Here is a 23,165-nt window from a genome sequence, read left to right on the forward strand (position 1 = left end):
TCTTTGTATTCTTTAAATTACCCTTAGTGGTACTCTTTGATTCTGTGCCCTCCTCCAGACCTCCCTCTCCTGTCTTTTTTTTCAGCCAACAGATCTCCTTTTAGTATTTCTTCTAGGGCCAGTCTCTTGTTGACAAATTCTTTCAGGACTTCTTTGTCTGTGAAAACTTTAATGTCTCTGTCAATTTTGAAGGACAATTTGGCTGGGTACAGAATTTTTGGCTGGAAGTCTTTCTCTTTCAGGATCTTGAATATATCATACCACTGCCTTCTTGCCTCCAGGGTGCTGGTTGAGTAGTCTGGACTCAGTCTTATTTGTTTTTCCTTGTGTATAGTAGATTGTTTTCTTTTGCTGCTTTCAGGATTTTCTGCTTCTCTTCAACATTTGACAGACTGATTAGTATGTTCCTAGGGGAAGGCCTATTTGGATTTATTCTGTTTGGAGTTTGTTGGGCTTCTTTGACTTATATATTTATGTCCTTTATGAGGGTTGGGAAGTTTTCCTCCATTATATCATCAATTACTGTTCCTAGCCCTTTACTCCTCTCTTCTCCTTCTGGGACACCAATTATTCTTATATTTGTGAACTTTGTTTTGTCTATCATTTCCCTGAGTTCCAATTCAATTTTTTCCATCTTTTTTTTTTTTTTTTGCCGTTTGCTGTTTTGAGTCTTCCAAGTGAATTACTCTGTCCTCTATATCACTTATTCTTTCTTCTGTCTCTTTAAATTTGGTGTTGTGTGCCTCTAATATGTTTTTTATTTGGTCAACAGAGTCTAATCTCTGTGATATACACTATTTTTCTATTTTTCTTTCAAATTCTTGTTTATGCTTTTCTACTGTATTCTTGATCTCCTTTAAGTCTTTTGCTATCCCACTAATTTTATTAAGTAGAGTTGTAGGAACATCTTTAATTAGTTGTTCCAACATCTGTGTCTCCTCTGGTGTTTTAATTTGGTCATTAGTCAGGGCTATATCTGTCTGCATTGTGATATGCTTAGTGATCTTCTGCTGTCTTCGTTACATTAAATATCTTGATTGATTTACTTTGGGAGTTGATTTCTTTCAGTAGTCTAAGGCCTTGTGTTTTCTGGGGTATAGCAGGGAACAGGGCATGGTGTGGGGCACTCAGTACGGTGATTTGTTTCAGGGCAAGTATAGGTGCAGGTTGGATATGTTACACTGATGCTTGTGGATGTAGGTACCCAGCAGCCAGGGAGGATGTAGCTGTGCGGGTGTACCAGTCTGTGGGATATAACCCTAGTGTGTGCTGGTCTATGGCCGGGGCCCTTTGTGCACATGCGCAGAGATGTGGTGGCATTATGCCTTCATGGAAGTGACTTGGCTGCACAGGTCGGCAAAATTTCTCAGAGCTGGGAAGTGAGGCCTAGGGATGTGCACATGCGTGGTTCTAGGACTGCTGTAAAGTGCGGTTCCCAGAGCTGAATCACATGATTGAGGGCTCATGCGCATGTGTGGATGAGTCCCACCTTTACTAAGTTTTCCAAAAAGATAGTCTGAAGTCATCTACAATGAAGTAGAGACCCAGGTCTGACAAAAGAAGATGTCAGCATATATAGCTAAACCTGGACTTTGGAACTCAGAATGATTGTCACTCGAACTTCATCTCCATCAGGTTAGGAGTAAAAGTCTACCCCAGAAACTTGACCTTGGCTGCACCAGGCTTCACCAGGCTACTCCCATTTGTATACTACATTGACCCAAAAAAGTGCAAATTAGTAATCAATCTGAATTACTTTTGTACCAACCTTTCAGTGAAGAAGCCCTAGAAACAGTATCAAATTGATGTGTAAAGCACAGCACACAGTAAACAAGTCTAATTTGCTTGAGGCTATTTTTAGCTCAGTTTTATTATGTGAATTCTAGTCCACAGCTCCTCCTATAATGAAGTTTACATTATTTTGTATTTAGACTCTCTGTATACTATCTTTAAATAGTTAACAAAACATGGTGCCATATTATGTGATCATAAGCTTGTCAATGCTTTAAAATGCAACATTTAAAAATTGAATATGGCGGGCCGCGGTGGCTCAGCGGGCAAGAGTGCTTGCCTGCCATGCCGGAGGACCCCGGTTCGATTCCCGGCCCCAGCCCATGTAAAAAACAAACAAACAAACAAAATATAATAAAATAAGAAAATGTTTCCGTTTCTTCCTCCCTTCCTTCCTTCCATCCTTCCTTCCTTCTCTGTCTTTCTTTAAAAAAAAAAAAAAAAAAAAAAAAAATTGAATATGATGTTGAGCAATTTAGGAAGAGGCTATAAGGAAGAGACACTGATTACATTAAGCCTTGGAGTTTATTGCAAAGCTGTGTGGGAAATAAGAGAACCAGGAGAGCCTATTACACACTAGGCCTGGAAGAGACAAGCACAGTGTGGAAAGTGACAATGGAAGATCTCGTAGCCCAGGTACATGGGGCTTTTTCATTCCCTCCAGTTGGCATTCGTGGGTGCCACACTTAGCGTTCTGCCATGATTTTGACACAGTTAATTTTCTCTGTTTTTCCCTCTTAGTTCTTCTTTGTTTCCAACTGTTCTGCTTTTTCCCTGTGTGGAGTGTAAACGATCGTAGAAGGCAGTGGCACAGCCCGCTGGGTGTGGCATCTGTGTATAACCTCTCCACAGCAGGAGACCAGGCTCTAGGTCCATGGGCTGGCTCATCTGGATGCCAGGTAGTGGGTTCACAGAGTAGCACAAAAAGCCAGAGGCACTCAGTACAGAAGTAGCTGCTCAGACTCAGCTGGGGTAGTATGCATTCTGAGAACTTGTTGGTCTGATTATGGTAATTGTTTGGGGCTATCTTATTTTAATAAAGCAGCAGATTACATTTTCTTATGAAATGGAACTATCCTATATTTCAGAAGAATAGATCAAGCTTTGAGCAATAGTGTGCTAATGAAGCAATAGTCAAATGTCAAGACTTTACCCTGTTAATCATTCTCACCGTTAAAATAATTGAAGGAAAAATGGATAATTTAACAAGCAGAATCTTTTTGACAAATGTCCCACAAATAAGAATCAAATGGGACCCTCATACAAAGATCAAGGTTCTACTGACATATTCCTTATTTTATCTTTTGCCCCTAATTGCATAGATGCACTGTGGAAAAATACATTTATATAATGTATTTCAGTTTCCCTGGCCATGGAAAAGATATAATTTTCAATCTCTGAATAAAATTAATGAGTGTCTTCTGAATAACTAGGAATAAGATCATATCATCATTAAGACCCAAAGAAGAAATAGCTAATTCATGGTAAATTCTGAGAGTTCTAAATACTCCCTGATGAAGTTCTTCAGGATGCTCTCATTGGAAGGCTCCATAACATAAAAGTGATTTCCTGGAAGCACGTAAATGTCAAAGCTTCCACTGGTTAGATCTTTCCAGGCTAAAAGTAAGTAAAATTATATTTAAGAATAAATGATGCTTACCAACTACAGGAAGATTTACCTCTAGATATCACTTCTCTAAGAGCTGCTACCCAGTGATAAAGTTTCTTCCAAAGTCTCATGTTCTATGTCCTACATTTCTTTTTCTCTAAAACCTATCAGTAACAGTGGAATTACAATGATTCTCTCACTTTACATGTGACTAACATCCCTCCATTTTTACTAAATAAAACCTGGGCCTAGTCTGTACTCACAAAACAACTGCTGGTTACTTCAGCTAGTTATACAAGCTGAAAACCATCAAACTAATATTTCAATAAAATACTCAAACCCATCAAAATAATTTCACCTTCCAAATCCTTTGCTATATCCGTAGATCCAACAAAACATGTTAGGCCACAGGAAAGAACAGACCCAGATGTTGAATCAAAGCTGTAAATAGAAAAGAGCTGGTTAATAATTTTTCATAATTGACATCCCAGAATCTCTTCTTGTTAACCCAGTAACTTCACTGACATGAAACGTGATGGGTTTCATTTCTTTCCCTTTCACTGTTTCCTGTGGTGCAAGTGCTTTTCACCCCTGGCACTTGTACCTCTCAGAAAGTTCCTGAGACTCACTGTGGTCCAGGCCATTTTTCAAGACCATGTCACTTCTAGAATGCCATGAGAGGAAGAAGGATGCCTCTTGGCACCCAGTCTGTTCAGGACGAGCTTGGTGACAACTGGTGCTTTCAACTGCCCTTCCTCAGAAGCAACTACCTCTCTGTTATGCCCCAGAGCCCCATGATCCAACCAAGGGCTGCCATGTACAGAACCAAGGTAGGCTCCAGCAAGCAGGCCCTGAGAGTTGGTTCCATCTATTTTCTGTTTAATCACAACAGCAACAAAGCTACTTATTGAGCTAGGTGCTGGGTGCGGTGCCAGACACTGGGGGCACATTGATAAACACAGACCCTGTCTGCTGTAGCTCACAGGCTGGCTGTGGACAACAGACATTAGTGGGACAAACAGACAACTACAGGTATGGAAGTGCTACCAAGTTCAGAGTGATGTGAGAACACTGGGCAAGTCAAGGAAGGTTTCCCTGGGGAAATGAAACTGTATCTAAGATCTGACCAAATAAGGGGATAGAAGTTGGAGGAAAAGAGGGAATAAAATGGGCTTAAATTAATGTAATTGTTCAAATAATGAAGGGCTTATTGGAGCAAATTAAAGTAGAAAAGGGAGGTAAGAGCCGAGACTAATCCACATACAGGAGTTTGTTCTTCCTCCTAAGAATACTAGGAAGCCATTGAAAGGACTTCAAAAGCAATTCTTTAGATTAAAAAAAAGGAAAAGAGAAAAATGTTCAAACTTGACTTCATCCCTCTGGATATGGTGTAAAGAACAAACTAACAGTTCAGCGTTCTAGAGAGGACCAAGAAGTGGCTATTTTCATACCAGGTAGGGATTTCTGCTTCTGTCTAGGATGTAGGACACTGGAAGGAGTTGTCACTCCCATTCCAACAATGTGAGAAATCCAGATACACTACAATGTTACTCAAATGCGTCAGAGAGCTGAGTTTGTAAAGCAAATGATAAACCAAATTCCAAATAGGAACAACCCCCTCTAGAAAAGCTAGGACCTGGGCTGGCTCACCTGGACAGAACAATGGAGGAAAGGCTAGTTTCCTTACAAGTGGGTAAGAAGAGACCAGTTAAAATGTCAAAGCATGGCTGTGGAACAAATATGGGGTGACGTGTCAGACTGGAATAGCCAACACCCCAAACCTAGAGGAAATCCACACTGACTCACAAGTTATTTTTCCCTGGATTGGGAGCAAGGTCGGAGATCAGAGGGAGCCTCCTTAGAGGAGAAGGTGGGCAGTAGCAAATTGGCTGTGGCTATGAATGGGCACTAAACTCTGACCCCTGCCCGGACGCTTCTTTCATACTAAGCAAAATATCTTTTGGATGTGGGGCACTGCTGAATGTGTGCAATCAGAATGCCAGAGGGAGAAGAGGGAATAGTGCAAGTCTAGGCACGAATTGAGGACAACTCGTGTGAGTTGGGAGTGGGCACAGCCTCAGGCATGGTCAGCTGTCACAGGTTCCCGCGCTGAGCCTTCGGCACAGGGAATGGGGAAGATGGGGACTGAAAGAAGTGCCATAGGCCTAATTTTATTCATATTGGAAAGAGCGAAAGCTACAGAAGGGTGAAGAGAAAAGAACATATTGAGAGAGATGAATTTGTGGGAAAGAAGTGAGAAGAACCCAGAGAGCATGGCTTGGGGAGAGTTTTGAGAATTTGAAGGAAGGAGGATAAGAATTGTGGGTAGCTATTGAAATTTGATTTGCTGGGGAATGGGTGAGAATGTGAAGAAGGTTTTCTGTATTCTAGGAATGGAATATTCCTGTCAGTGATTTATCATTCATTGTTTTTTGGGAAGAGGTTTCTTTTGAGAAACTTTAGTAATGAGTTTTTTTGGTTTATAGCCATGTTTTTAAAAATAGTAGTGGTAGTTTAAGTGTCCAACCCTCTGCTAACCATGACCTCATGTATTCCTCACCAAAACACCTTGAAGGATTTACTGCTATTGTCCTTTCCTTAGACGGATGAAAAAACAAACAAGTTGTTAAATAAACATGCTCAGAACCTCAAAGCTAGCAAGTCATAGGGAGAGGGTTTCAGTCTTGATGTCCGGACTCTAGAGACTCCATATTTCACCACTGTGCAAGGCTTAATTACTAAAAACCAACATTATTTCATTTGCTCTCCATAGTGATTGGGATCAGTTTTCAAATTTTTTTTTTTTTTGGACATCAGACTGGTGCTTCTTTAGTTTTAGCTCTGTGCTAAGCTGGCATCACAGATGGCTTAGCCTTATGAGAATCACAGTTGGGATAAGATGGTTGGAATTCAGATGGGGAGATATTGATGGGCGTGGGATAATTAAGAGGCAAAAGAGTGACCTCAGTGATGATTGCAAATGGACAGTTGAATTACGGAAGCATGAGAGATAAATGGGATCATTTTTATTTCTCTTCTCAAAACGCTTCAATCAGCTCCACTTTTTCTGGCTATTTGTATAAACTTCTAGTAATAAGCACCGCCTGTGGTTGCCCCTTGCCCAGTCCTGGGCTCTGTGGAGAAAATGAAAGAAACTGAGGCTTACGCACCTAACTTCAAAGACCTTACACTGCAGGGACAAGGCCCAGGCAAACTAGAAGAAATGCATAGCAGTATTTAATGGTTCTGGCCCCACAAAAAAAAATGCTGTGGAGAAGTTAGAACAAGAAGAGCCACCTGTGGGTTTAGATTATTGGATATCACTGGATTAAGGCTTTGCAGAGTATTAGGATTTCATTTCTATGAGAAGAATGCAACATCTATGCAGACATGCCACAAGACAAACTAAGGACACGTGCCATGGAACTAAAGGAGTTCTGGGACAAAATTCACACTAAAAAGCAAACCCAGCAAACCACTCCTCTCTCTCCCTTTCACCCTCACCCTTAATTCAAGTTAAAGTTCGGAAAGCAGATTTCCAATAATAGGACTGCTGACTCCTCTAAGAAAATGAGAATGATTTGACATTTATTCATTCACATTTGGGCTAAGATGGCTGGGATAAAGATGGCGAGATATTGAGGGATATGGGATGGTTAAGAGGCAAAGTGAGTGACCTCAGTGATGATTGCAAATGAACAGTGAATAGAGGGAAGTGTGAGAGATAAATGGGATCATTTATTGTTTCTCTTCTCAAAATGCTTCAATCAGCTCTACTTTTTCTGGCTAGTTGTATAAATTTCCAGTAATAAGCACTACATAATAATATTTATTATGTGATAAAAATATGTTGAACCATGTTATATATTTTTAAAGAAAAATATGCTTTTCATCTTTTTTTTTTTTTCTTTTTTACATGGGTAGGCACCGGGAATCGAACCCAGGTCCTCGGGCTTGGCAGGCAAGCATTCTTACCTACTGAGCCACCGTGGCCCACCCCTTTTCAGCTTTTATAGATACAATTTTGGTGCCCAGTCTCCATGACAAATATCACAGGTGACCCCCAAAGGAAATGAAAGTAAAGTCCTAGAATGCTGTCTTCGGGCACAAGCAATCTCAACTGAAAATCTACATTTCTTCTAGCGATATTTTACAAACTTGTCTCAGTTACTTACAGGAAATTATTAGGAAGGTTTGCATCTGCCATCATCTTGGGAATACATTGTTGTACAAGTTCCTTATTGTTAATAAAGCTGTTGGGAGTGCCTCCAAATTCCATAAGGAGAGGCACAAGTTGTTCTTCTGACAGTTCTTTCAATTCTGGAATAATAATCTTGGATTTTGACTTGAAATATTAAAGACATAAGACTGACAGTTCATATAATGCATGGGTTCAGAAACTAAAAGCTGTCCATCTAAGGGGAAAGTCATTAAATCAAGGTCAGGGAGTGGACCTCTTTACCTCTAGGTTTCAGAGGAGACCTACTTCTTTTTATGAGCAGAGAGAAGTAAGTCCTCTGCATTCCTGGGTCAAAATGCCATGAAAATGGCATTCTAGGCTTAGACTCCCAGCTCAGGCAAGACCTTTCTGCAGATGAGGAGGGGGAGATCAAAGAAGTAGGGAGAAAAGTAGCTGGAATGGTAGCACTGGGTTTAAAAAGTCAGTGTAGTGTAGAAAATTAGACAACACTGCCCCCTTTTGAGAATTCAAGGGTTCTTTTCTGGTTTTGATCCAGTTACTCTACTGAAAGTTGGTTTAAGTTCCCAGCTCTTCCAGAATCAAAGAAAAAGCACTGTGGTCCATATTAGCTAGTAGGTGCCCTCGCCTGGGCAGGTGACTGCAAACAAAAGTGCATTTCAAAGCTATGGAGAGATGATGATATTGAAAGACACTAGAGTGCCTTTTCATTAGCAAATGGTACCCCTGGCATTGTCCCCAACCTAGACCCAAATACACCAGATAGTAAAAAAACAAACAAAATCTCGATAATGTTTCTCATTTCCCTCTTGTCCACCCTGTCCTAAGGAAAAATACATTACTTACATGAGGAGGAGTTGTACTTGACACAAAGAAATGCACTGGTTCTTGATTATATTTTTCTTTTAGCTTTTGTGCAGTCATAAAAGCAATATAAGATCCCATACTAAATTTGAGAAAGAAAATCAAAACTCATGATAATTCATCCAAATTCAACAAGAACAAGTATTATAAACACATCAATGATCATGAAATATTCAAAGAAAAGACTGGGGTAGTTGAGTAATAATAATAATTTATTGTAAAATAAATTAATTGAATATTAAATTAATTTATTTAATTATTAATTCATTTTATAATTATATCACTATCTTATAATAATAATTTAATTATTAATAAAATAATCAAAATAATTTTTCAATTATTTATATCAGCATTAAAAGCATGTCAGAACACCCTAGATAATTCAAGCTAAGATTTAATACTAACTTCCACAGAGTCTTGAAATACATTTAAATTGCCATTTCTCCCTTAAAGACCTAAAACTCAGTCTTTGATCATATATATCATCAGTTCTCAAAGTGTGATCTAGGAACTCCTAGGGATTTCTGAGAATCTTGCAAGGGGCCCACAAACTCAAAACCGTTTTCATAAAATACTAGGAAGATGTGATTTTCCTTTTTTCATTCTCACACAAGAACTCATTTGAGTTTTCAGAAGCAACGTGACATCTGATATTGCCACAGCTTAAATGCAGAAGCAGAAATAAGAATCTAGCTGTCTTCTATAAATCAGACATTAAACATATTTCTGAAAGTGTGAAACAATGACACTCTCCTTACTAAGTATTTTTTTGGAAAAATGGAGTCTTTTTCATAAAAACATATTGCTTATGTTAAATCTAATGTGTTTATCATTGTTAGTTTTAGACAAATTAATAATCAAATATCTTCAAAATTTCTTAGTTATAATTTCTAATATGGTCAATATTGACAGATATAACACACAAGCAGAAGTTATTTGGGATCCTCCATGCTTTCTAAAAATATAAAAGGATACTGAGTCCAAAAAGTTTGTGAACCACGAGTATATATTATGTAGACAATACGCAGAGAAGTTATTCACCTGTAAGTTATGTATTTTTATATTTAATGACTTATTTATCTTATGTATCTTATAATGCACTATTTCTCTCAGTCTAACTTCTTTCTTGAGAACAGTATAACCATGGTAATCTATTACTCCTTTAAGCAGCAATGAAGGAGTGTAACCAATATAAAACAATATGTATCTCACAAGACACAAAGAATTAACCATGGAATTGTGATAGAAGAAACTCCCCCAAATTTTAAAAACTGATTGTGCATACCTGTGGCCAAAAAACGCAAATGGTTTATCCTGGATGACCGGCAGGAGAGCATAAGCAATTTCATCAACTACATAGTTGAAGTCACTTACAAAAGGTTCTTCACTTCCACTTTCTCTTCCAGCAAGCCTTATGGCATGCGCTAGAGATTGAGAAACCCAAGTGAGGGCATGCAGACAATGAATAAGTTGCTGTGATATTATAAAAGGGTCTATCTTAACATGATGTGAGCAATTTGAAATGATAAGTCCAAACAGGTAAAAATTTTAGAATTTACTGATAAAAATTAGCATACGCAGAATATACATACAATGGATTATTATTCAGCTACAAAAAGGAATGCATTCTTGACACATGTCACCACATGAATGAACCTTGAAGACATCATATTGAGTGAAACAAGTAAACGCAAAGGTACAAAAATTGTATGATTACATTTTTATGTAAAACTTTTAAAATTTTTCTCCATGCTTTTTTATTGTGAAATATAATATATATACAAAAAAGCAATACATTCCCAAGTACATTTTAACAAGTAGTTATGGAACAGATTTTAAAGTTAGGTATGAGTTACATTTCTACGAATTTTTATTTTTTCTTCTAGCTGCTCCAAGACATTGGAGACCAACAGAAATATCAATATAATGATTCAGCAGTCATACTCATTTATTAAATCCTATCTTCTCTGTTATACTCTTCCTTCCTTTAAATAACATATATGCATAAAAACAATAAGTTTCAAAGTGCATAGAAACAATTTGTTGTAGAACAGATTTCAGAGTTGGTATGGATTACAATTCCACAATTTTAGGTTTTTATTTCTAGCTGCTCTAAGGTACTGGAGACTAGAAAAAATATCAGTATAATGATTCAGTACTCATACTCGTTTGTTAAGCCTGACCTTCTCTGTATAACTCTACCATCAATTTTGATCTTTCTTCCACTTTTTAGGGATATTGTGGCTATGGCCATTCTAACTTTTTCATGTTGGAGAGGCTGTTGATAATATGGGATAGGGGAATGGAACTAGCTGATGTTCTGGAAAGGCAGGCCCCTCTGCATTTCAGGGCTAATGTATGATTACATTTATATTGAATAACTAGAATATGCAAATGCATAGAAACAGGAAATAAAGAGCAGGTTACCAGGGGCAGGAAGGGGGGAAATGGGGAGTACTTGCAGAATGGGTGTAAGGTTTGTGTTTAGGGTGATGGGAAAGTTCTTCTAATGGATGGTGGTGAGGATGGCCCAACATTGTGAATGAGATTAATCCCACTGAAATGTATGGTTGGGAGTGACTGAACTGGAAAATTTCTGTTGTATATACGATTACACAGTTTTGAAAAAGAACTAAAGAGACAATGACAATTAAATACAATATGATCCTAGACTGGACCTAAAATGGAGGAGAAAAGGCCCCAAAAGACATTACTGGGACATGTGTAACAATTGGCATATAGACTTAAAGCTTTACATCAATGTTAAAGGTGTTGAACTCAACTGTTTTTAAGGTGGTGACATAAGTGACTATCCTTGTTCTTTGGAAATGTACATGGAACTATTCTTAGTTCAAGGAGCATGCTTATACAACCTATTCTCAAGTGTTCAGAAAATTGATAGATAGATAGATGAATAGACAGGTAGAATGATACAGCATATGTGGCAAAACAGTAATGTTACTGGATCTAGGTATCTGGATGATATGTTGGAGTTCTCTTTATGGATTTTGTATTATTTTTCAACTTTCCTGTAAATTTGAAATTATTTCAAAGGTAAAATTTTTAGGAAAAATAAAAGCAATAGCATAAAAAAAAACAGATTATATATCCAAAAAGTATCTTCCAACTACAAAATACCTTGAAAAGATAAATGAAACACACCTATAATTAGATGCATAGTTTAGCTTACAATAAAGTAAAGGAAATTCCCAGACAAATAAAACTATGAAGAAACTGAAAACCAAAGCTCAAATTCTAAAATTACAAAACATATGAGGAAATGAAATATCATGAATAAAACAAAAATTTTCTGTAGCACATAATCTAACTAACAGGGAGCCCAGAATAAGAAAGAGGTCCTTTAATCCTGTATAGCGTAATGTAATGCCTGGATACATCCTAGAGTATATTAAGCAGATAATCAAAAAGTATTGGCAAGGTCCCTTGAAGGATGGGAGGAAAAAAATGGAACTATTAAACTTTACCACTGTGGAAACCCCTGATACTGTGGCAAACTATAGGTACATCCAAATCAGTAAGTCTTGCCCTTGATCTTGAGGCTTACACTTGTGAAGCTTATGTAGGTAGCAGAGAAGCTTAGTCTACCTATAGATATGCCTAAGAGTTACTTCTGGAGGACCTCTTTTGTTGCTCAGATGTGGTCTCACTCTCTCTAAGCCCAACTCTGAAAGTGAAATCATTGCCCTAGGTGGGATATGACATCCAGGGATGAAAGTCTCCCTGGTGACATGGGAGATGACTCTCAGGGATGAATCCAGCCCTGATACCATGGGATCAACAAATGCACCCTGACCAAAACAGGGGAAAAAAGTATCAGTGGCAGAGAGAGTTCAAATCGAGTCAAGAGGCTACTCTGGAGGTTGCTCTTATGCAAGCTTCAGTTAGATATTGCTACCTATCGTAACTTCCCAAACCCCATTCAGGACCATCTTTCTCTTGATCAGCACAAGCTCCCAGAGAACTACATGGACAGAGAACTCCTTATTCACAAGTTGTAGTGTTTATGTGTGTGTTCCAAGCAGTTTGAAGACCTGATCTGAGATGTTCCTGCCTTATTATCTATCCCAGGACTCTCTCTGGTCATAGAAAAAGCTGTTAGGCCACATGCATGCCCAGAGCATAACTCATGGCCAGAAAACACCTGGGAAGAACCCAAGTTTTTGATGTGAGTGGTTCTTTGGAACCAGTGTAATTCTGGCTGAGCACTGAGGGAGAGTTCCAGCATAGAGCCAATTTGCAAAGACTAGAAAGATTATGTTGTTTTTGTAATTCTTAGCTGCTGGCATTCAAGGAAATCCCTGTCATAATATATGCTTAATACAAACTAAAGAAACAGAGATTTCAGTAACATGCACATTAAGGAACAACAGTCTTTGTGCAAATAATTTGGGGGAAAAATCACTATTCAAATGTACTAATTCATCCTTCAAGAATAAGGAAGTTAAAATTCAGGGGGAAAGGGGAGAGTCTAACTTCTAGAGTTAACACATAAAAATATTCAAATGAAGGATAAGAAGATGGCGACTTAGTGAGGTGTAGGATTTAGTTCGTCCTCCAGAGCAGCTAGTATATAGCCGGAACAGAACAGAACAACTGCTGGGGCCACGTCAGTGACGAGACACACAGTGTACTCCAGTTTCGACCAGCTGGACCAGCTGTGAGCCTACCCAGATCTGTGAGTCCCCCAAGCCCCAGCAGACAGTGTCCCTCCCCCACAGGCTCCTTCCCAGAGGGGAAAGGAAAGGGACCCTACCAGCAGTAGGGGCTGAGCGCAACCAAGCTCCAATTGTGGAATTAATTCACAAATTCCGACTAGTGAAAATAGGCCCCCAGCTAAGCTGAACCTCAAGTCAAAGCAGGGGTCACTGTTTTTTGCCCTGCACAGAGGGGGCAGGGCTGACAGAAAAAGAAAAAAGAAAAAAAACAGAGGTTTTTTTTGGGTCTGAGAAGGTCTGGATCCTGAAGGAAAGGAGGGAAATAGGACCTGGAGATACACAGAGCACCGTACCAACTTAAGCTCTTGATTGGCAAACCCAAGGAATGGGGGTCCTGCTCTAAAAAGGATTTTTCCTTTTCTTTTTTTTGTGGCTGTGTTTTTACAGCTTAACTACTCTTTGGATACAGCTGCAAGGCTTCTCAGGTTCCAACTGCCCCAGACATAGGCAGAATTGAGCTTGTTTGAGTGTTTGCCTGGAGCCTGTGCCTTCCCCAGGAGAGGGGTGGGGGCCCAGCTCAGGTGGAATCACTACCTCAAGGAATTCAGACCCCAGGATCTGGAAAACTGAAGTGATTAAAGCCAGCCTACAATCTCTCCTCTGTCTTGACCAAACCCCCAGCAGGGAGAGTCTGCTGAAATTAAAGGCACCGCATAACCTGATGCTGGGGGCCCCCCAGACAGAAAAGCACCACATACTGGGCAGGATAGGAAAAACACAGAGTCCAGAGACTTCATAGGAAAGCCTTTCAACCTGCTGGGTCTCACCCTCAGAGAAAACTGATGCAGGTGACTCTTTCCTCATGAAAGCAGACCTGATTGGTCTGGGAAAATCTGGCTGGGGTCTTTAATACCTAAGTAGACCCTCCTAAGGGGGGGAGGAAAAAAGGCACCTGTTCTAGTTTGCTAGCTGCCAGAATGCAATATACCAGGAATGGAATGGCTTTTTAAAGGAGGAATTTAATAAGTTGCTAGTTTACAGTTCTAAGGCCGAGAAAATGTCCCAATTAAAATGAGTCTATAGAACTGTCCAATCAAAGGCATCCAGAGAAAGATGCCTTGGTTCAAGAAGGCTGGCAAAGTTCAGAGTTTCTCTCTCTCCCATGAGAAGGCACATGGAAAACACAGTCAGGGTTTCTCTCTCAGCTGGAAGGGTACATAGTGAACACGGTCAGGGTTCCTCTTTCATCTGGAAGGGCACATGGTGAACACAGCATCAACTTCTAGTTTCTTCTCCTGGCTTCCTGCTTCATGAAGCTTCCCAGGAGGCATTTTCCTTCTTCACCTCCAAAGGTCGCTGGCTGGTGGACTCTGCTTCTTGTGGCTATATCATTCTGCTCTGCTCTCTCTGAATCTCCCATTCACAAAAATGTTTCCTTTTTTATAGGACTCCAAAAACTAATCAAGACCCACCCAAGTGGGTGGAGACACGCCTCAATCTAATCCTGCTTAACAAACACTCTTGATTAAATCACATCTCCAGGGAGATCCAGCACAGCACCAAACAGGCAAGGCAAGAAACAAACAAACAAAAAAACCAAGAACTGAAAAAGTCTGATCTAGTTTAACTTAGAGGACTAGAAAAAGCTGAACTGAATCTCAAAGAACAGACAGACAACAAAGTCATCCAGCAAGAAAATCCTAGTTAAAAAAAAAAAGTGAAAACAATCTCCAGAATAAACTAATTAAAGGAATTAAATGCCTAGATGCCAGCAAAAAATAACGAATCATACTAAGAAAATTGAATATATGGCCCAGTCAAAAGAACAGACCAACAATTCAAATGAGATAGAGGAGTTGAAACAATTAATTCAGGATGTTCAAACAGACATAGAAAATATCATCAAAAATCAAATCAATTAATTGAGGGGGGATATAAGGAAGGCAAGGAATGAACAAAAAGAAGAAATCAAAAGTCTGAAAAAACAAATCACAGAACCTATGGGAATGAAAAGCACAGTAGAAGAGATGAAAAAAACAATGGAAACCTATAATGTCAGATTTCAAGAGGCAGAAGATAGGATTAGTGAACTAGAGGATGGGACATCTGAAATCTGACAAGCAAAAGAAAATATAAGGAAAAGAATGGAAAAATATGAGCAGGGAATTGAATGACAACATGAAGTGCATAAATATATGTGTTGTGGGTGTCCCAGAAGGAGAAGAAAAGGGTAAAGGAGGAGAAAAACTAATGGAGGAAATCATCACTGCAAATTTCCCAACTCTTATGAAAGACTTAAAATTACAGATCCAAGAAGTTCAGTGTAACCCAAACAGAATAGATCCAAACACACATACTCCAAGACACTTACTAGTTAGAATGTCAGATGTGAAAGAGAAAGAGAGAATCTTCAAATCAGCATAAGAAAAGCAACACATCACATACAAGGGAAGCCCAATAAGACTATGCATAGATTTCTCAGCAGAAACAATGGAGGCAAGAAGACAGTGGGATGATATGTTTAAGTTACTAAAAGAGAAAAACTGCCAACCAAGAATTCTATATTCAGCAAAATTGTCCTTAAAAAATGAAGTGAAATTAAAACATTTTCAGACAAAAAATCACTGAGAGAACTTGTGACCAAGAGACCAGCTCTGCAAAAAAAATACTAAAGGGGGCACTAGAGAGAGATAGGAAAAGACAGGAGAGGTGTGGAGAAAAGTTTAGAAATGAAGACTATCAGTAAAGGTAAAAAGAAGAAAAATTAGATATGCCATTTAAAATCCAAAAGGCAAAATGGTAGAAGAAAGTACTGCCTGTACAGTAATAACACTAATTGTTAATGAATTAAACTCCCCAATCAAAAGACTTAGACTAACAGAGTGGATTACAAAACAGGACCCACTTGATCTTGTAAAAGGCAATCAAGCTAACTCACCTTGGATAGAATAGTCTCTCCAATAAATAGTGCCTAGAGAACTATATATCCACACGCAAAAGATGTGGCCTCTCCAGCCAACACAACAACCAAACTCACTGCCCTCCCCCTTTCTATGTGGGATGTGAGTCCCAGGGATGTGGACCTTACTGGCAACATGGGACAGAAATCCTTGAATGAGCTGAGACTCAGCATCAAGGGATTGAGAAAACCTTCTTGACCAAAAGGGGTATGAGTGAAATGAGACAAAATAAACTGTCAATGACTGAGAAATTCCAAACAGAGTTGAGAGATTATCTTGGAGGTTATTCTTATGCATTAAATAGATATCACCTGTTTAGTTAAGGTGTAATGGAGAGGCTGGATGGAACTGCCTGAAAATGTAGAGCTGTGCTCCAGTAGCCATGTTTCTTGAAGATGATTGTATAATGATATAGTTTTCACAACTGTGAGATTGTAAAAAGCTTGTATCTGATGCTCCTTTTATCTACCTTATTGGCAGACAAGTAGAACATGTGGATTGAAAATAAATAAATAATAGGGGGAAAAATGTTAAAATAAATTTAGTAGATTGAAAAAAATTCAAATATCCAAACTTCAACAACTATCACAAGACATACAAAGAAACAAGAAGAGATGATCCATTCAAAAGAACAAAATAAAGTAACAGAAACTGTCACTGAGAAAGCCCAGACACTGTACTTACCAGACATCAACTGTCTTAAATATGTTCAAAGAGCTAAAAGAGCACATCAACAAAACAACTAAAGGAAACCAGGAAATTGAAGTATGAACAAAATGAGAATTTCAATAAAGAGATAGAAATTATATATATACTAAAAAAAGAACCAAATTGAAATACTGGAGCTGAAAAGTACAATAACTGAAATTTAAAAATCACTGGCAGGACAAAACAGCCAATTGGAGCTATCAGAAGGAAGAGTCCACAAACCAGAAGATAATACAATTGAAATTATCTTTTTGAGGTGCAGAAACAAAAAGAATGGGGAAAAAAAGTGAATAGAGCCTACAGGACAGTCAGACACCATAAGAGTACCAATATTCAGAGGAAGTGTCAAATGAATATTTATAGAAATAATGACTGAAAACTTCTCAAATACGATGAAAGACATGAACATACACATCTAAGAAGTTCAAAGGACTCCACATAGGATAAAGTCAAAGATGCCACACTGAAACATATTATAATCAAACAGTTGAATAACAATGACAAAGAGAGAATGTTCTGAAAGCTGCAAGCAAAGTGGCTAATCACATGCAAGGGTTCCTCATAAGATTAATGTTGAATGTCTCATCAGAAACTATGGAGTTGATCAGACCATGGGATAACATATTTAAAAGTGTTGAATATGAACAGGTATAGATATAAAATATGGCATATTTAAAGTGCCATCAATCAAGAATTGCAGGTCTGATAAAACTGTTCTTCACTTCATTATAACTAGACCTATCCTAAAAAGAAATGTTAAAAGGGAATCATTCAAGTTGACAGGAAAGGACACTAGAAAATAGCTCAAAGCCATATGAAGAAACAAATATCTCTGATAAAGGAAACTACTAATTTTTTTTTTACATGGGCAGGCACTGGGAATCAAACCCAGGTCCTCTAGCATGGCAGGCGAGCATTCTGCCTGCTGAGCCACCATGGCCTACCCAGAAAACTACTAATTTTTTTTTAAAGTCACTTTAACTTGTTTTTTCTTTTTTCTTCTTATTTCTTTTTCTGGAATGATACAAATGTTCTAAGAAATGATCATGGTGATGAATATACAACTATGTGATGATATCATGAGCCACTGATTGTACACCAAGTATGGAATGTTCATATGTTAAGAATGTTTGTGTTTGTATGCTGTTTTGTCAATGAAAATACTTTTTAAAATGATTAAAACAGGGAGTTTTATGTTTTATATAGTCTACCCATGATAAAATAAAAAATAAATAAATAAAGGGTTAGAATGGCATCTCCTAAAATGTTCTTCTAGCTTTAATGACAATACCCAAATAAAGGTAACATAATTTATTGCTTTAGAAATAGAAAAATCACCCAACAGAAGAGGAATCTTTACTGTGCTTTAAATGACTATATATGCATATCATCTTACTTTTAAACTGCTTTGATGGTGATGAAATTATCATACCTTCCAGTGAATTATGAATATCTTGGCCCCATTTGGCAAAATAAAAGGAGCCACCTCCTACCCAGGGAAAGCAAATCAGCTTAAAAATTGCATCAGTCTTTGGATATAAGCAGTTCACAATCTTCTCATTCCTAGGAAGAAAATTCAAATATATTTAACATTACATATATCACCTAAGTTATGCAAACTGTATTTTAATGGAAATCTTTATTACTAATATAAGCATATACCCAAATATAAAGTAATTGCCAATTTGTCCAATAAGAAAGGCTCAAAAAGGTTTTTTTTGCTTGTTTTAAATAATTTGAATAAATAAACATAGTAACATAGATGGAATAGTTAAGTGAATACATTTCATTGCCCATTTAAAATTATATATTATACCATTGTTAATTTAGAAGTTGCCTTTTTCACATTTATCACAATTCAGGGAATAGTTTTATTCAAACACTTCATAGGCAGCTTCAATATCAGTGTCTTCATCTTATTAGAGCCATTTTTCAGTTATCTAAAATTTTCACTCTCTCCTGAGTGTTTGATAAATAACACTTTTTGAATCTATACAGAATGCTGTCACTTAGGTGCTTACTCCCCTAATATTAGGATACTTGCTTTTAAACAAAAAATATTCTCTTATATTTATGTATTTGCAGTCTCTATAATTTAAGCACTTTCTATAAAAATTTAAAATTGATCATTAAAATGTTTGTTTACAAATTCTTCCAAATATGAGGTCATGAATCCTAGAATAATTAAATCTGTTTTGCCTCTTTCTTTTTAAGTATTAATTTTTTATCTCTAAAAACTCTAAAATGAACACTGATCAAAATCTTTTCACATTACCATGTCTTGTGTAAAGAGAACTTCATTCTTTGAAGTAATTGAGAGGCTAGCTATAAGATGAGAGACTTTATAAGAGCTTGTGCACATTAAATCTTTCTATAAAAGATAATTTCTTAAGAAAAAGTCTTTGCCTGATGTTAGGGAACACATGTGTTAGTTTGAAAGCATTATTTACCCTAGAAAAGCCATGTTTTAATCACAATTGCATTTTGTAGAGGCAGCCTTTCTTTAGTCCTGATTTAATCATTTTGGTTGGAATCTTTTTGGGGGGGTGCATGGTTCAGGAATTGAACCCAGGGGTCTCCCACATGGTTGGAATCTCTTGATTAGATTAATTCCATGGAGATGTGACCTGCCCAATTGTAGGTGTTAATTTTTGTGTGTGGGTGTTAAGTTTTGATTAGATAGAAAAGTGATTCTACCCATTCCACGTGGGTCTTGATTAGTTTACTGGAATCCTTTAAAAGAGGGAACATTTTGGAGAAACCTCAGAAATGACAGAGCCTAGGGAAGTGACAGCAGCCTCAGAGATGACAGAAACTTCACAGCAGAGCTGACGCAGATATAGATACATGGAGAACAGAGGCATAGATGTTTGGAGATGTTTGGGGCCTAGAAGACATTGCCATGAGATATTAAGCAAGCCAGAACCTGGAAAGAGCCAAGGGAAGCCAAGAGATGAAAGCCATGCCTGGAGAAGTAAGTAAAATGAGAAACCCCCACACAGACAGAAGCTGAAAGTAGTGGAGCCCAGGAGCAAGGGACCAGCAGATGCCAGCCACATGACTACCCAGCTGACAGAAGTGTTCAAGACAGTATCAGCCTTTCTTGAGTGAAGGTAACCTCTTGTTTGTGCCTAAATTTGGATGCTTTCTCTTCCTTAGAACTGTAAACATGTAACTTACTAAATTCCCCTTTTGTAAAAGTCATTCCAGTTCTGGTATGTCACATTCTGGCAGCTAGCAAACTAACAAAATATGTTAATAATTACTGGCTTAAAGATACAAGCAAAAATGACTGATTTTAATTTTTCCTTTTGAAGAAAATCATTCCTGGAAGCAATGTTCCCACTAGCCAATCCCATCTTCAACAAACTCATTGAAAATGGATCAACCCCAAATGAGAATTTCGTAGGAATTCACCATCTTCCTGAAAGAAGGCACACTACAGTCAAGGAGCACAAAAAACTTCAATAGGGCTACCACAATTTTGTAAAAACTACAAACCAAATAGGTGATTTTATCAAACCTCACTTTCTTTCAGGCCACCCAAGAGTGCGGAAAATTTATCTGAATGTAACATCATTCTTCAAAGCAATATTATATGTTTAAAAAGTTAAGAGCCCTGCCTTAATCTATGTAAATTATTTGTGTTCTAATAAACAAAGGATGTGTTAGAATAGGGTTGGGTACAGATTTCACTGGACACCTATGTAATTTGCCAGGTTGGGGATATTCTTAAAGAAAAAGAATGAATACAAAATTAGATGCTGGACCTTTGATCATCAGTTTTCAAGGTAAAACCATCTTCTTTTAGGATTGGGGTGGGAGTGTGAGCAGTAGAAGCTGCCTTTCACTTATATCAAGCAGCATCAGAACCCAGGGGGACCTGAGAACCAATTCTACAGAATGCTGAACTATATAGCAAACCCTTGGCCAACACCTCACAAGGTTGTACAGCCAGGGAAAGCAGGGCCCATCATGCCTAGCCCCAAGTTTCTAGACCCTCTATCACTCTAGTATTCTAATTGGCCTCCCCATCTATAAGATCTCTTTTCATCAACCAGAAAAAGAATCAAAAAAGACCAATTTAAACTGACCTCATCTGAGACAGTCAATTCTCCAGGTAGAAGGCTGCCTTCAATCTGAATTCACTTCCTCTCTATCTCCTACCTCTTCATTTTGAGTTAAATAATGGAATTCTAAAACTTTAGAGTTGAGAGTGATCAGAGAAATCAGTTAATTGACTACTACAATCCCATGATTAAGAAATAGACTATGGAAACAGATAGACCTGGGTTCCAATTCTGACTCCACCCCATACTATGTGGCATTGAGCAAATTGCTTAAGTGCTTGACAAAATGAGGATAATAATAGTATCCTCCTTGACAAAATGAGGATAATAATAGTATCCTCCTTGACAAAATGAGGATAATAATAATATCTTCCCAACAAGGTAGTTGTAATAATAAAACACATCAAAAATATTTATCAGAGCTTTTGGCAAACACGAAGCACAAATCAATGTCACCTAATATATTATTTGTTTGATAGTTGAAGAAATTGAGATCTAGAGATATAAAGTCTATTGGCCATCCAGTGACAAATCAGGAATTAGAACACAAATCCTGTTATTCTCAAAAGTTCCTTCCCAACTCAATCTTTTTCCCACAGTCTCAGTATCAGTTTAGAAGTTAACTGCTATATGATAGGAAGTAAGGAACGTATCTGGGAAACTTTGGATTAGAGGGTCAAGGACCTGATCCTTTTTTCTGCTTTTGTGTAAACCAAACTTTGCCTTTACCTCTTATAATACTTAGAAGTACTTCAGCAATCATTTTACAATGGAACAGTAAAATGATTTTAAATTTCATTTCAAAAACACCACCAAGTCAAACCATTTTGTATAATGAATTCCAAATTAGGCTTCTGTTGTTGAAGTTGCTGGTGTGCAGGCAGAACAGACCCCCAAATTAGACTGCACATGGAGGGACCAATCTGGCTGTCCTGGCTCCATCTGTTTTCTCCTTGCTGTGAGAAGACCACACAGAATGACAGGTCTCAGTTACCTGTTGAGCCAATGCTAAATTCTATACCTCTTTGAGAGTAAAACCTCCCATTGTTCTTGCTCACACAGAAAAGTGACAAGATTTCTTTCTAAATATGCTGACTGTATTTACTGCTTCAACACCTGTTTCAAAAAAGAAAAGAAAGTGTATAAATGGTTAGAAGTCACATAACTGATGTAACTCAAAAACTAGGAGTCGCTGATCTCAGTTCAAATTAAAATAATGGTGAATGCTTCCATTATCAGAACCTCAGGCATATACACATAAGACAACTCTGTAAATAAAATACAGCTATTTGGTCTTCTGGATATTTATGTTGTTCTCTTTTAAATCTTAAGTGAGAGTTGAAATTCTGAGAAAAGCTTCAGCAAGCAAGCCAACTTTCCAATTTTGTAAGCTTCAACTGTTCAGTAAAGAGAAGAAAAATAGTTACTATCAATCTGTCATTTAAAAGAAAAGTTTTTATCTACTTCCTTCCCTGGAAACTCCTTGAACTCTGAGAAGTGGCAATTCCAAGGCCAGTTGTGCTTGACCAGGCTGGCTTCCAGGCTTGAGAGAGACCTGCAGTTATGAACTATACCTGCTTCATAAAGAAGTCTGCAACTGTCAGAGGGTGGAGAGTCAGCTTGTCCCTTGGAAAATTTCCTTAGTAACAGTGGCCCAGAGCACTATAAACCCTCTAGGGAATTACTCAAATTACTTGCCAGAATTCACATACCTTCTGCAGAAGTAGTTCCTTCATAGGTATTAAGTAAAAATGTAGAAAAAGATAGACACCCTACCAAAGAAAATAGACAAGGATATCATACATTTTTTCAGAGTTTTCAACTGAAGACTGTAATTGAAAGCTAAAAAGTTTCATGAAAATTAGGCTAAATTCTCCTAGACTTTTCTAAGTGGAGTAGGTCAAAATCCTTCTTAGAATTTTACATTATTATTTTAAAGTTAATTTTTATTTACAAACACCCTATACCCATTAAGCAAAAACTTCCCCTCCCCTCTGCCTTCATTCCCTGGTCACCTCTAATATACTTTCTTTATCTGAATTTGCTATTATTAAATATCTCATAAAAGTAATGCCTACAACATTTGTCCTTGTGTGTCTGACTTATTTCACTCAGCACAAAAAGTTTCAACCATGTTGTTGCTTGAATTATAACTTTACTCCTCTTATAGCTGAATAATACAAGCTCTGAGAATTGAATTTGAGAGCTTGGTTTATCAAGGGAAGACTTATTGTAAAGGTTCCTAGATTGTAATGTAGCAGGCAGGCCTTCCCCTCTTTCTAGGTCAAC

At 37.8% G+C, this 23,165-nt stretch overlaps 1 protein-coding gene across 1 annotated transcript; it reads right to left on the reverse strand.

Annotated features, from left to right (window-relative positions):
- Positions 1-3,265: 3,265 nt before the first annotated feature.
- On the reverse strand, positions 3,266-20,981 carry OLAH (oleoyl-ACP hydrolase). The gene is made up of 7 exons (XM_077168197.1): positions 20,974-20,981; positions 18,239-18,369; positions 9,748-9,886; positions 8,445-8,544; positions 7,576-7,745; positions 3,759-3,841; positions 3,266-3,408 (listed from the first exon to the last, which is right to left on the reverse strand). The coding sequence occupies exons 1-7, from the start codon at positions 20,979-20,981 to the stop codon at positions 3,266-3,268; spliced, it is 774 nt and encodes a 257-aa protein (XP_077024312.1).
- Between the last annotated feature and the right edge of the window lie 2,184 nt (positions 20,982-23,165).

This window comes from Tamandua tetradactyla, chromosome 7, assembly GCF_023851605.1.
Source record: "Tamandua tetradactyla isolate mTamTet1 chromosome 7, mTamTet1.pri, whole genome shotgun sequence".
Classification (NCBI taxonomy): Eukaryota; Metazoa; Chordata; class Mammalia; order Pilosa; family Myrmecophagidae; genus Tamandua; species Tamandua tetradactyla.